Source organism: Mastomys coucha, unplaced genomic scaffold (genome assembly GCF_008632895.1).
Source record: "Mastomys coucha isolate ucsf_1 unplaced genomic scaffold, UCSF_Mcou_1 pScaffold21, whole genome shotgun sequence".
In the NCBI taxonomy this organism is placed as follows: Eukaryota; Metazoa; Chordata; class Mammalia; order Rodentia; family Muridae; genus Mastomys; species Mastomys coucha.
This window is the reverse complement of record NW_022196904.1, coordinates 36,843,239-36,854,725: the sequence shown is the minus strand read 5'-3', so window position 1 is coordinate 36,854,725 and position 11,487 is coordinate 36,843,239. Positions and strand designations below refer to the sequence as shown.

The 11,487-nt window shown below is 48.5% G+C and overlaps 1 protein-coding gene across 3 annotated transcripts in view; it reads left to right on the top strand.

Annotated features, from left to right (window-relative positions):
• Trpm4 (transient receptor potential cation channel subfamily M member 4) overlaps positions 1-11,487 on the top strand; it is a 29,931-nt gene that overhangs the window by 16,476 nt on the left and 1,968 nt on the right. For 2 of the 3 annotated variants that reach the window (XR_004123030.1, XR_004123031.1), the window contains exons 15-21: positions 1,545-1,657; positions 1,960-2,037; positions 6,215-6,637; positions 7,680-7,812; positions 8,200-8,374; positions 8,488-8,665; positions 11,294-11,449. Coding sequence is in view for 1 of the 3 variants with exons in the window: in XM_031386589.1 (XP_031242449.1) it covers positions 1,545-1,657; positions 1,960-2,037; positions 6,215-6,637; positions 7,680-7,812; positions 8,200-8,374; positions 8,488-8,665; positions 11,294-11,487 (1,294 nt within the window). In the remaining 2 variants the exon portion in view is untranslated. Of the gene's footprint in view, positions 1-1,544; positions 1,658-1,959; positions 2,038-6,214; positions 6,638-7,679; positions 7,813-8,199; positions 8,375-8,487; positions 8,666-11,293 lie in introns of all 3 variants that reach the window. The other variant, XM_031386589.1, reaches the window with a different exon arrangement.

The following is an 11,487-nucleotide window of genomic DNA, read 5'->3' as shown; positions in this document are numbered from 1 at the left end:
AAAAAAAAAGAATTTTCTTTTGTAACAGTAGCAAAATTACAGTTACAGTTACAAAGTAGCAACAGGGAATTTTAGAGGGTCACCACAACATGAAGAACTGTATTAAAGTGTCACAGCATTAAGACCATTGAGAACCACTGCCTTAGAAAATGTTGCTTCACAAGAAGGTCTATCATATATAACCTTTTGCCCCCACCCAGGCAGTGTTGTTGCTACCAGAAAGTACCATTTCTCACACAGGAAGTCCCTCATTCTCACAGGGGATTCTCTCCTCCTAAAGCAAGAGGGAGGCACTTCCTCAACAGGAAGCTCTTTCCACTTTTTAAGAAAATGTGCATTGGTGTTTTGCTTGCATGAATGTCTATGTGAAAGTGTGAGATCACCTGGAACGAACTGGACTTGCAGACAGTTGTGAGTTGTCATGTGGGCAGCTGGGAATTGAACCCTGGTCCTCTGGAAGAACAGCCAGTGCTCTTAACTGCTGAGCCATCACTGCAGCCCATCGTCCCACTTCTTTAAGCTGTTTGTAGCTCCATATCTGCACAGTTAGAAGGTTCCTAGGGACATCACCTAGTGTTTTAGATAAACACAAGCTTTGGTTTAGATCGTCCCCTGAGAGACAGTCCTGTCACTCTCCACAGTCTCTCTAGTCATGACACTCACATTTTGAAAACTACTAGTATCATGAATTGAAATCTGACAGGAGCTCAGACATTCCCACACTCATGACAGGAAGTCCTGTCTACTCTAACAGGAAGCCTGGTTTGCTCTAGCAAGAGTCCTGTTGCCTTGCTCATTGAGATGGCTTTAGCGGTGTTTCAAACGATAACCCTGAATCCCCTGCTTTCAACATGGTGGACCACATGAATTCCAACTCTGCTGATTTCTGTCTGTCTGTCTGTTTTTAGCCAATCTTGTATGTGAGAAGGAGAAAATACTCACTCTTTTGGGTTAAGTGATTTGGTCCATGCAGAACGCTTGGCACAGCGTCTGCCCTATGATGTCAATAAAAGTTGGCCACTCTGGGCCTGGAGGAATGGTTCCCTGGTTAAGGGCACAGGCTGCTCCTGTAGAGAGAGGTTTGATTCCTACTGCCTGTAAGGCAGCTCACAGCCATCTGTAACTCTAATTCTATGGGCTCTGGTGTCCACTTCTTACCCATCTGGACACCAGGCATGCCATGGTGTTAATCCCATGGGGTGAGAATAAGATTACTATCACAGTTTTTGAGCTGAATTTGGAATACTTTTGTTTTATAGATCTCTTAAGCACAGTAATTTAAACTTAAAACATAATCTTAGCTCCCACAATGGTGCACAGACATGCAGGCAGGCAAAACACCCACACACAATTAAAGAAAAATTGGCTGTTCCATTTTCCTGGCTGAACCTGAGGAGGTTGCCTCTGACAACGGTGCCCCATGCTCTAACAGTTGAGACCCCATATGGATGCTTGCTCTGTGCCCTGGTGGTGGACTCCAGCCCTCGTCAGGGTCTCTGGGTGGGTGCCCTGGGGGCGGACTCTAATATCCCCTCATTCCACAGTCTCTGCTGACACAGAAGTGGTGGGGAGAGATGGACAGCACGACCCCCATCTGGGCCCTGCTTCTCGCCTTCTTCTGCCCGCCTCTCATCTATACCAACCTCATCGTCTTCAGGTCAGTGCCTTGGCTCTGGGCTCAGTGCCTCACTCCTGCTCATTTCTCTCTGCCCTCTTTCTTGGCCACCTCGTATGTCTCTTCCCTGAAAAGGGCATGATTTCCTTTCTCTGGAGGGAATGTTCTGGAAGGTGGGGGTACTACCTTTGCGTTATCTCTCTATGCGATTTCTCTACTTTTTAGGCCATGGCTCTGGAGGAGGGCAACACTCTTATCTCTCTGCACTGTTTGTGGTAAACTAAGTTTGGGTCTTTCTCAAGAACCCCTCTATTTCTTACTCTGTGTCCTGCCCCTCACGGCAGGAAGTCAGAGGAGGAGCCCACACTGAAGGACCTTGACTCTGATATGGACAGCAGCATCAACGGAGCAGGTCCTCCTGGGTGAGTGACAGCCCAGCACCGTAGGGTGAGGGCCCACCATGGGCAGTTTCAGGATGGTGCCAACTTCCACTTCCCATCAGGCACTGGAGCAAGTCCTGAACTAGGGGAGGACTGGGCTGTTAGGAGTTAATAGCTTCACTGAGTCACGGATGATGCCGAGGTAATTTCTAGAAGGCCATGCTCAAGGACTGACTTGAAACTTGGTCCTTGGCACCAGCGAGGTAGGCTCTACAGGTAAATCTATTCAAGTGGAAAGACCTGAGTTCAAGAGAGAAACAATTATTTTTCTAGGATTATTTATTTTATGTATATGAGTACACTGTAGCTGTCTTCAGACACACCAGTAGAGGGCATCTGATCCTATTACAGATGGTTGTGAGCCACCATGTGGTTGCTGGGAATTGAACTCAGGACCTCTGGAAGAGCAGTCAGTGTTCTTAACCATTGAGCCATCTCTCCAGCCCTGGAGAAGCAATCCTTAAATCCTTTTTCTGACTTCCACTTTCTTAGTTCACCCACTCACATGCAGGGTGGGCGCTCGCGTGCACACACACACACACACACACACACACACACACAGAGAGAGCTAAAACTTTAAAAATTGTCTCTGCCTACAAGGATGTTGTCATCACAAGAACTCAGTTTGGCTACCTGTGGTCTCCTGCGGTTGGTTAGTTAGTGGTATTTATTCATGTTTCTACTGTGTTTCTTTCCCTGGGCCCTTGCTCTGTCACTATGTTGCAGTTCCCATGAAGACCTTTTAAAGACCAGACTCATATGTGTAGTTTACTAAGTACTTGTCTAAGCTCCTCGTGACCCTGGGTTCCATCTCAGGTCAAACCAACAACACAAAACATACATGAAAACAAAACAAAACATCAGGGAGCTAGCCCTTAGGTGCCTAGCTCACAAGCATGTGGAGCTGAGGTCAGATTCCCAGCATCTGTAATAAAATGTAGGCGTGGCAGCACAGGCCTGCACTAGTGTTGAGAGGCAGAAAAGGAAGAGTCCCTGGGGCTTTGTGGGCAGGTCTGTGTAGCCGAATCAGCAAGTCCTGTGTTAAAAATAAGAGGGAAAGCGGCTGAGGGAGACATCAAACCCTGACCTCTCATCACCTGTCCAGGGTCCTTAGTCTGGTTAATAAAATAATTTAGAAATGGACTCAGAAGGAAGCTTGGGACCCTTTTATTAGATGCCGAGAAGAAAGCAACAGAGCGGCGACTGTGAAGAGGAAGGGAGGGACCCTCTCCTTTTGCTGGGGAGGTTAGCAGGCAGTAGCATGCTGGAGAAAGGGCACCAAGGAAATTAAGGCTTTCAGAAGTATCCAAAACAAACAAAGACATAGAACAGGAAAAGGAAAGATTGTTTTTTCTGAGTCAGGAGTCAGAAATTCCGGCAGGTTGCATGTTGAGGAGTAGGATTGTGGTCTCTAGGGAAACAAAAGTAAACTGTATTGTGTTGTATCATTTAGGAGATAATTAATTTTTCCCTCTCCTTCAAGTGACTCAGACTTCCTGGGGCAGAGAAAGACTCTAGGACAAGTGATTATCAAGCTGTGCTGGATTAACCCCTGAGACACCTTTAAATATTTTATTTTTAACTATGTGTGTATGTGTAGATTTGTGTGTCATAGGGTATGTGCATGCGGTTGCCCTCTAAGACCAGGACTGGGAATTGTGTCACACACACACACACACACACACACCCCATGACAAACCAACCAACCCCCACAGCTGACAAACGGAATAAGAGACAGCTTATTCTCAAGCCAGAAATGAATGACCTAAGCGTGGAAACACGGAGCTAAGTTAGTTTTGTGTCCCAACGTGGAAACAGTTTCATGGAGTTTTTATAGTAACAGAACAAAGAAAGTTATAAATCAAGGCATTTAAAAATATAGTGGTAGAAATATTAAGTTAGCAGATAGGGCAGACAGAAGAATCGCAGCCTTGGGCTCAGGTCCTATCTTACTGCATTTTTAGGTGTCTATTGTTAAAGGGTTTTGTGAAGTTAATACATTGCAAAATTTGTATCTGTTTATCAAGATGTTAGATATGAGATTGAAGTAGACCAGAGGTTAAAGATTTCCCAGAAGAAATTAGACTATCTGATAGTAACATCAGGTTTGGCACAGTCTCTGAAGTCTTTATCAGTCCATCAGCCTCTGCAGACAGCATCTTTCTAGGAATTCCCAGTTACAGAGTCAAACCCGGTCCTCCGGAAGAGCAGCCAGTGCTCGGAACTGCTGGACCAATTCTTCAGCCCCTTACTTTTTTTTTTCTAAATCAGATTTCATTTTGTTATTTGTACATTGTTTTTTTGTTTGTTTGTTTTTGTTTGTTTTTGGGTTTTTGGTTTTTCGAGTCAGGGTTTCTCTGTGTAGCCCTGGCTGCCCTGGAACTCACTCTGTAGACCAGGCTGGCCTCAAACTCAGAAATCTGCCTACCTCTGCCTCCCAAGTGCTGGGATTAAAGGCATGTACCACCACTGCCCGGCTTGTACATTGTTTGTTGAGGGTGTGCATGCCACTTGCAAGGGTGTGGGATCCAGAGGACAACTTGTGGAAGCCGGTTCTCTCCTATCACCTTGGGGATCGAGTTCATGTGGCAGACACTTGTATCGCTGAGTCTCTTCCTTCCTTAGTCATAAAAGGAGTCAACAATGCTATGTGATGTCTGGAGTAGTTCAGGATGTCCTGTCACCATGCAAGGCCAGATGAAGAGTGTTGGGGCCACAAAGGTCCTGTGCCCACAAATTACTAGGGAAACCAGGAATGTTATCCACACAGGGGCCTCTCAGTGGAGGAGAGAGAAGTCCTGTTTTCCTGCCCAGATGTCTAGGAATGAATTTTGTAAACAACCTGATGACCTTTCTGCTATCTGTGGAGGCAGACCTCACCCAAATCCCTCAGAGTGCCTCTCCCAGACACTCTCTTCCTAGACTATTGCCCGTTCTTTGGTGAGATGTCACATGTACTTCATGACCTGCTGACTTCTATGTCATTAGTCAGAGACCACACTACATTCTGGGCCTTTTAGCTATAGAACCTGCCCTCCTGGTCACATGTATTTCATCAAAGCATTTCCTGGTAGTCACAGGGTAAGCTTACTGTGTACCTGGAATTGAACTGAGGCCCTGATTGTTGCCTGGAAACCTTTTCCCAGATTGTACTGTCAACGGACAGGCTGACAACGGACCTGACGCTAGACTCTTCAAGTCAGCAATCAGTCCGCACTGGCTTTTCAGTCCCATCAGTTAGAGGGTCCCAGCCTGCATCGACACTTGCAGGGTCCCCCTCAGTACAGCTCATATTCTAGTCTTTTGACCAGGAGAAAGTAAATGGACCTCAGCAAAGCTCACACACCCCACCTTTTCATGTGCTTTAAGATCTAAAGCACTCTGAGGCTCCTGAAACATGCTGTGTGTTTCTGGTCAGTTTTGTTGTTGTTGTTGTTTATTTCTTTTGGTTTTTTGTTTTGTTTGTTTGTTTTTTGTTTGTTTGTTTTGGTTTTTCGAGACAGGGTTTCTCTGTGTAGCTCTGGCTGTCCTGGAACTCTGTAGACCAGGCTGGCCTTGAACTCAGAAATCCACCTGCCTCTGCCTCCCAAGTGCTGGGATTAAAGGCATACGCCACCACTGCTCAGCATCTGGTCAGTTTTAAAGACAGATATTGTGCTCAGTAGTTTGTTGTTGTGGACCTGGAATTGTGTGGGTTGTTTTTGTTTTTTGTTTGTTTTACATAAGGTTTCTGTCTATATATCCTTGGATGGCTTGGAGCTGACTAGGTAGACAACACTGCCTCGCAGGGATCCTCCTGCCTCCGCTGGGATTAAAGTTGGTCAACACCATGCTGAGTTTATGCTCAGCTTTTTTTTTCTTTGATGTTTGTTGTGTTTCTTCACAAAGCTCAGGCTAGCATCAAACACCTGTCAATCCTCCTGCCTCAGTCCCCGAAGTATAATGAACCCTCATCCCATGTTTTATGTTCCTTCCTCCTTCACTCTACATATCAGGCTGGCCTGGAACTAGAGGCAATTCTCCTGCCTCAATCTCAAACGTGCTGGGATTGACTGTGTCTTCAGGTCCCCAGAGTCCAAAGTGGGTCAGTGTGGGAGTTAGAATGCCGGGTGGGCAGCCAGTCCAGGCTCAGTGGTCCCTGAGGCTCACTGTCTTGCAGGCCTGCAGAGACATCGGCAAAGGTGGCCCTTGAGAGGCGAAGGCAGCGGAGGCCAGGACATGCCCTCTGCTGTGGCGGGTTCTCCAAGCGCTGGTCGCACTTCTGGGGCGCCCCAGTGACCGCCTTCCTGGGTAACGTGCTCAGTTACCTGCTGTTCCTGCTGCTGTTTGCACACGTGTTGCTGGTGGATTTCCAGCCCTCAGAGCCGGGTGTCTTCGAGCTGCTGCTGTACTTCTGGGCCTTCACGCTGCTGTGCGAGGAGCTGCGCCAGGGCCTGGGCGGTGGCTGGGGTAGCCTGGCCAGCGGGGGACCTGGTCCCGGCCAAGCTCCCCTGCGCCATAGGCTGCACCTCTACCTCTCAGATACCTGGAACCAGTGCGACCTGCTGGCACTCACGTGCTTCCTGCTGGGCGTAGGCTGCAGGTGAGTAAGGGACTGGCAGAGCCCCTGCCTAGAATCCCCCAGGGACAGGCTGTGGCTCTGGCTCAGTCACCTACTGATGAACAGTCACCTACGTGTCGTCCCCTTTTACTGAAGCATTCCTCAGCTGGCATACCAAGAGGTAGATTTCCTCCAGTGAGTTTGAAACAGAGTAACTTGGTATGAATAATTTATCCAAACAGAAGGGAGATAAGTGGGCTTAGCAAACTAGTATTTCTGCTTTGTCCCAGGCTTTATTGAGTGTTATGTATCGTCTGAGAAGTCAGGGCCATGGCCCTGCCGGGTACAGGAAAGCCACAGTAAAGGGTTTGTTTTTCACTTTATTAAGCACCCCTTTCCAAGTGCTGACAAATCATTGCATCTTGGAAGGAAGAAACATCATCACCTCCGGACTAATCGGCTTGTCCTCCTTTAAGCCCGTGCCCTGCAGGTGGACACGTAGGGTATTTCTATTTGTAATTTTTTGTTGTTGCAAAAAAATAAGTTTACATCCCTGGTGTAAAGTAAGTGGGGTCAGAGGCCAGGTGGATCGGTTACATCCAGGGATTTCTGTCTAAAGAGCTCGCCCCATTGCCTGCCTGCCTGAAAGCAGTAGCCGTGAGCGCCCCCATGAGGACATGCTAGGCAATACCTGGCGCTTTGTAACCTGAAGCTGTCAATCAAATCAGATTTACAACCTCTATCAGTCTGCGCCTGCAAGTGTTTTCATTTATGCACCTCTGACCACTCCATACTCTAGGGGCCCTCTCCCCTTTGTGTGTGTGTGTGTGTGGGAGGACAGGGTCTCACTCTGTAGCCTAGGCAGGCCTGTCTGGAATTCCCATAGACCCTTCTTCCCTAGCCTCCTCAGCACTTGTATGGCAGGCGCGTGGCCTGGCAAATTCCAAACGCGATTCTTAGAAGGCTATCCATACTGAGATCAGAGAAAGCTAGTCAGAGGGTCCCTGCTTCTGCCCTGTGAGGCCTCAGTTTCGTCTGAGGAGACACCCCGGTCTGAGCTGCGCTCCCTCTCCCCACTCCTCAGGCTGACCCCTGGGCTGTTTGAGTTGGGACGCACCGTCCTCTGCCTTGACTTCATGATCTTCACACTGCGCCTGCTGCACATCTTCACCGTGAACAAGCAGCTGGGGCCCAAGATTGTCATCGTGAGCAAGATGGTGAGTCTGAGGAGGAGGGGCAGAGCAAGGTGGGAGAGAATGGGACCTGGAGTGCAGGGGTGGAGCCATGGATGAAAGGCAGAATCTAGAGGGACGAAAGAGGAGATGGGGGAGTGGTTGGGGGAGTGGAGTCTGAAAGGGAGGGCCTTGCCTTTTAGTGACTGGATGTGGACCTGAGGATAGAATGTGGCGGAGGTGGGGTGGGACGTGGGGAGGGGGTAGGGCTTCTGAGGTGGGCAGGGCAGGACAGGAAGGGACAGGCCTTTGCCGATACTGTGTCTAAGGCAAGGAGAGCTGCCAGGGGTGGAGTCGGGGCTGTTCCGGGAAGGGGCGGAGCCAGGGAGGGAAGGACCGGGTCATTTCACCTGCATCTTCCTCTGCTTCCAGATGAAGGATGTATTCTTCTTCCTCTTCTTCCTCTGCGTGTGGCTTGTAGCGTATGGAGTAGCCACAGAGGGGATCCTGAGGCCCCAGGACCGCAGTCTACCGAGTATCCTGCGCAGGGTCTTCTACCGTCCATATCTGCAGATCTTCGGACAAATTCCCCAGGAGGAAATGGATGGTAGGAAAGGGCTCTCCAGTTGAGTCTCGGTCTCTCTCAGTGGGTCTCTGACTGTGTCTCTTGTCTCCCCTCTTCCTGCCTCCCTCTGCTCACACCTGCTGTTCCCTTTGCAGTGGCCCTCATGATTCCAGGTAACTGCTCTATGGAGCGGGGCTCCTGGGCTCACCCGGAGGGGCCCGTCGCAGGCTCCTGTGTGTCCCAGTACGCCAACTGGCTGGTGGTGTTGCTCCTCATCGTCTTCTTGCTGGTGGCCAATATCCTGCTGCTCAATCTTCTCATCGCCATGTTCAGGTGTGCCTGGCCTTGCCACCCGGGGCTTCTCCCAACCCGAACTTGTTCATTATGTGCCATGTCCTGACTTTCACCCAGTGCTGGCCCGATCCTGTGCCTTACTTGGACTTTGAGACTTAGTTACTGATCTTGGAATTTAGGGTCATCTTGCCTTTGCCTCCTAGCATTGGGATCACATGCATGGGCCTCCAGGGCGCTAAATGCTTTTACTTTCGATGAAGCCCACTTTAGTGACTTGTTTTGTTATTTGTAGCTTGTTTTATTTATGTGTACCATGTGTGTGGACAGTGCCTGCGGAGGTCACTGGAGCCTCTGGAACTGGAGTTACAGGTGATTGTGAGCCACCAAGTAGATGCTGGGAACTGAATCTGGATCCTTTGCAAGAGCAGTGCTCTTAACCTTAGCTGAGCCATCTCTCCAGTCCAGTTTTTTATTGCTTATACTTTTGCTTTTGTCCCATGTAATGTGATTTATTATGCGTGTCTGGTCCTTCAAAGGATCCCCAGTTGCTAGCTAACTGGTTCTTTAAGAATTCTTAGCTGAGTCAGGCCTTTAATCCTAGCACTTGGGAGGCAGAGGCAGGCGGATCTCTGAGTTCCAGCTCAGTCTGGTCTCCATAGTGAGTTCCAGGACAGCCAGGGGTACACAGAGAAACCCTGTCTGGAAGACAAAAAGAAAAACAAACAAACAAACAAAAAGAATTCTTAGCTGTTAGAATTGCCTGATGCTATGGCCTCCAGCGTTGATTGCCTCTTGGATTTCTGGGAATAGGAGGGAATATAAAAAGGCCAGCTGAGGCTGAGAAAGAGCTTGGGGTTGGGCTACCAGAGTGAGAAGAGAAGACAGTTGGTGACAGTTGAGCCAGGAGAAGCTGAGCTGAGCAGATAGGCTAGAACAGTTGTTACAGCTTGGAGCTGCTAGCATTGGGAAAGCTGGGAAAAGGGACTATTTAAGCAGACTGTGGGCAGCTGAGGGAAGATCAGTTACGAGAAACGTTTGAAGGGGTGGGGCTGGAAACTAGGAGGAGGGCTGGCAGGGAGTTGAGAGAACTGGTTACTATTTGTAAGAAAAGGAGACATTAAAAGAAAAATTTTTAAAAAAATATCCAACATACAGAGGGTCAGTCTAAACTCCAGATTCTGGAGGCTCACTCTCAGGCTTCCGCTAAGAGCTGGTTTGGGGTTTTAGCTCTTATCTGTCGGTCATTAGCCCATTTGAAGTTAATTTGGTTCGCAGTGTGAAGACAGGCCCTACTTCAGTTTTTGTGTTTATCCAGGAGAGTGCATTAAAGACACTGGGCTTAAAGTCCTTGCTAGAAACCAGCTGTGCTCAGGTGGGTATGGTGGAGCAAGCTTGTTGTCCCAGCACTTGGAGGGTCAAGTCAAGAGGATCAGAGCCTGGGCTACATGAAAACCTTTTATCAAAATCAAACGGGCTGGAGAGATGGCTTAGTGGTTAAGATCACTGACAGCTTTTATAGAGGACATAGGACCGATTCCCAGCACTCACATGGAAGCCCACAACTGCCTAAAGTTACAGTTCCAGGATATCTGACATCCTCTTCTAGCCTCTGTGGGTAATATGCACAGATATACATATAGTCAAAATAGCTATATATGTAAAAATAAATAAACTTAAAAAAAAAAAAAGCCAGGCAGTGGTGGCTCATGCCGTAATCTTAGCACTTGGAAGGCAGAGGCCAGTGAATCTTTGAGTTCAAGGCCAGCCTGGCCTACAAAGTGAGTTCCAGGACAGCCAGGGCTACACAGAGAAACTCTGTCTCAAAAAGCCAAAAACAAACAACAACAAAAACTATCAAGTACCCACTGTGTAATTCTGAAAACATCAAAGCCAGGATGGTGGGTGGGGTGGGCATGGCTCAGTCAGTAAAGCACTTGTCTTTCGAGCACAAAGACCTTGGCCTGCTGCCCAGAATCCATGCAGAATTCTCATCCATTGTTGGTTTGTTGTAATCTGGGGAGACTGGGACCGGAGGATTTCTGAGGATTACTGGTCTATTCTAACCAGTGAGCATCTGGCTAGCGAGAGACCATGCTGCAAAGGTGGACAGCATCCCGAGGATCCCAGCTCCATGTGCACACACACACACACACACACACACATGCACCTGTACATATATACAAACATGTTCACTGGCAAGCATTAAATAAACAAGCATTTGTGCTAGAGAGATGGCTCAGCAGTTAAGAGCACTTTTAGCTCAATCGTGAGGACCAGAGACCCTAGAACTCACATAGCAGGACTCAGTAATGGCTGGAGGTCCGTTTCCAAGGGACCTCACATTCTTCTCTGGTCTCCACAGCCACTTGCATATAGAATTTTGATTTTTATTGTATGTATGTTTGCCAGCATGTATGTTTGTATGTATGTATGTGTATGTATGTACACCACATGAGTACAGTGCTGGCAGAGACCAGAGGAAGACACTGATCTTTTGGATTTGGAGTTTCCATATTAGTACTGGGAACTGAATATGAGTTCTCTGCGGGTGCCACGTGCTCTTGACCGCTGAGCTGTCTCTGACTACTTTATCTTTGCTCCGAATCCAATCCTATGATCAGGGTCCTTTATTGGCTTCCAGTGACTCTTGACCTCTGGCCTCCACAGCTACACCTTCAACAAAGTGCACGGCAACAGCGACCTCTACTGGAAGGCACAGCGCTACAGCCTCATCCGGGAATTCCATTCGCGGCCTGCCCTGGCCCCACCACTCATCATCATCTCTCACGTGCGCCTCCTCATCAAGTGGCTGCGCAGGTGCAGGTGTCGTAGGGCTAACTTGCCAGCCTCCCCAGTCTTCG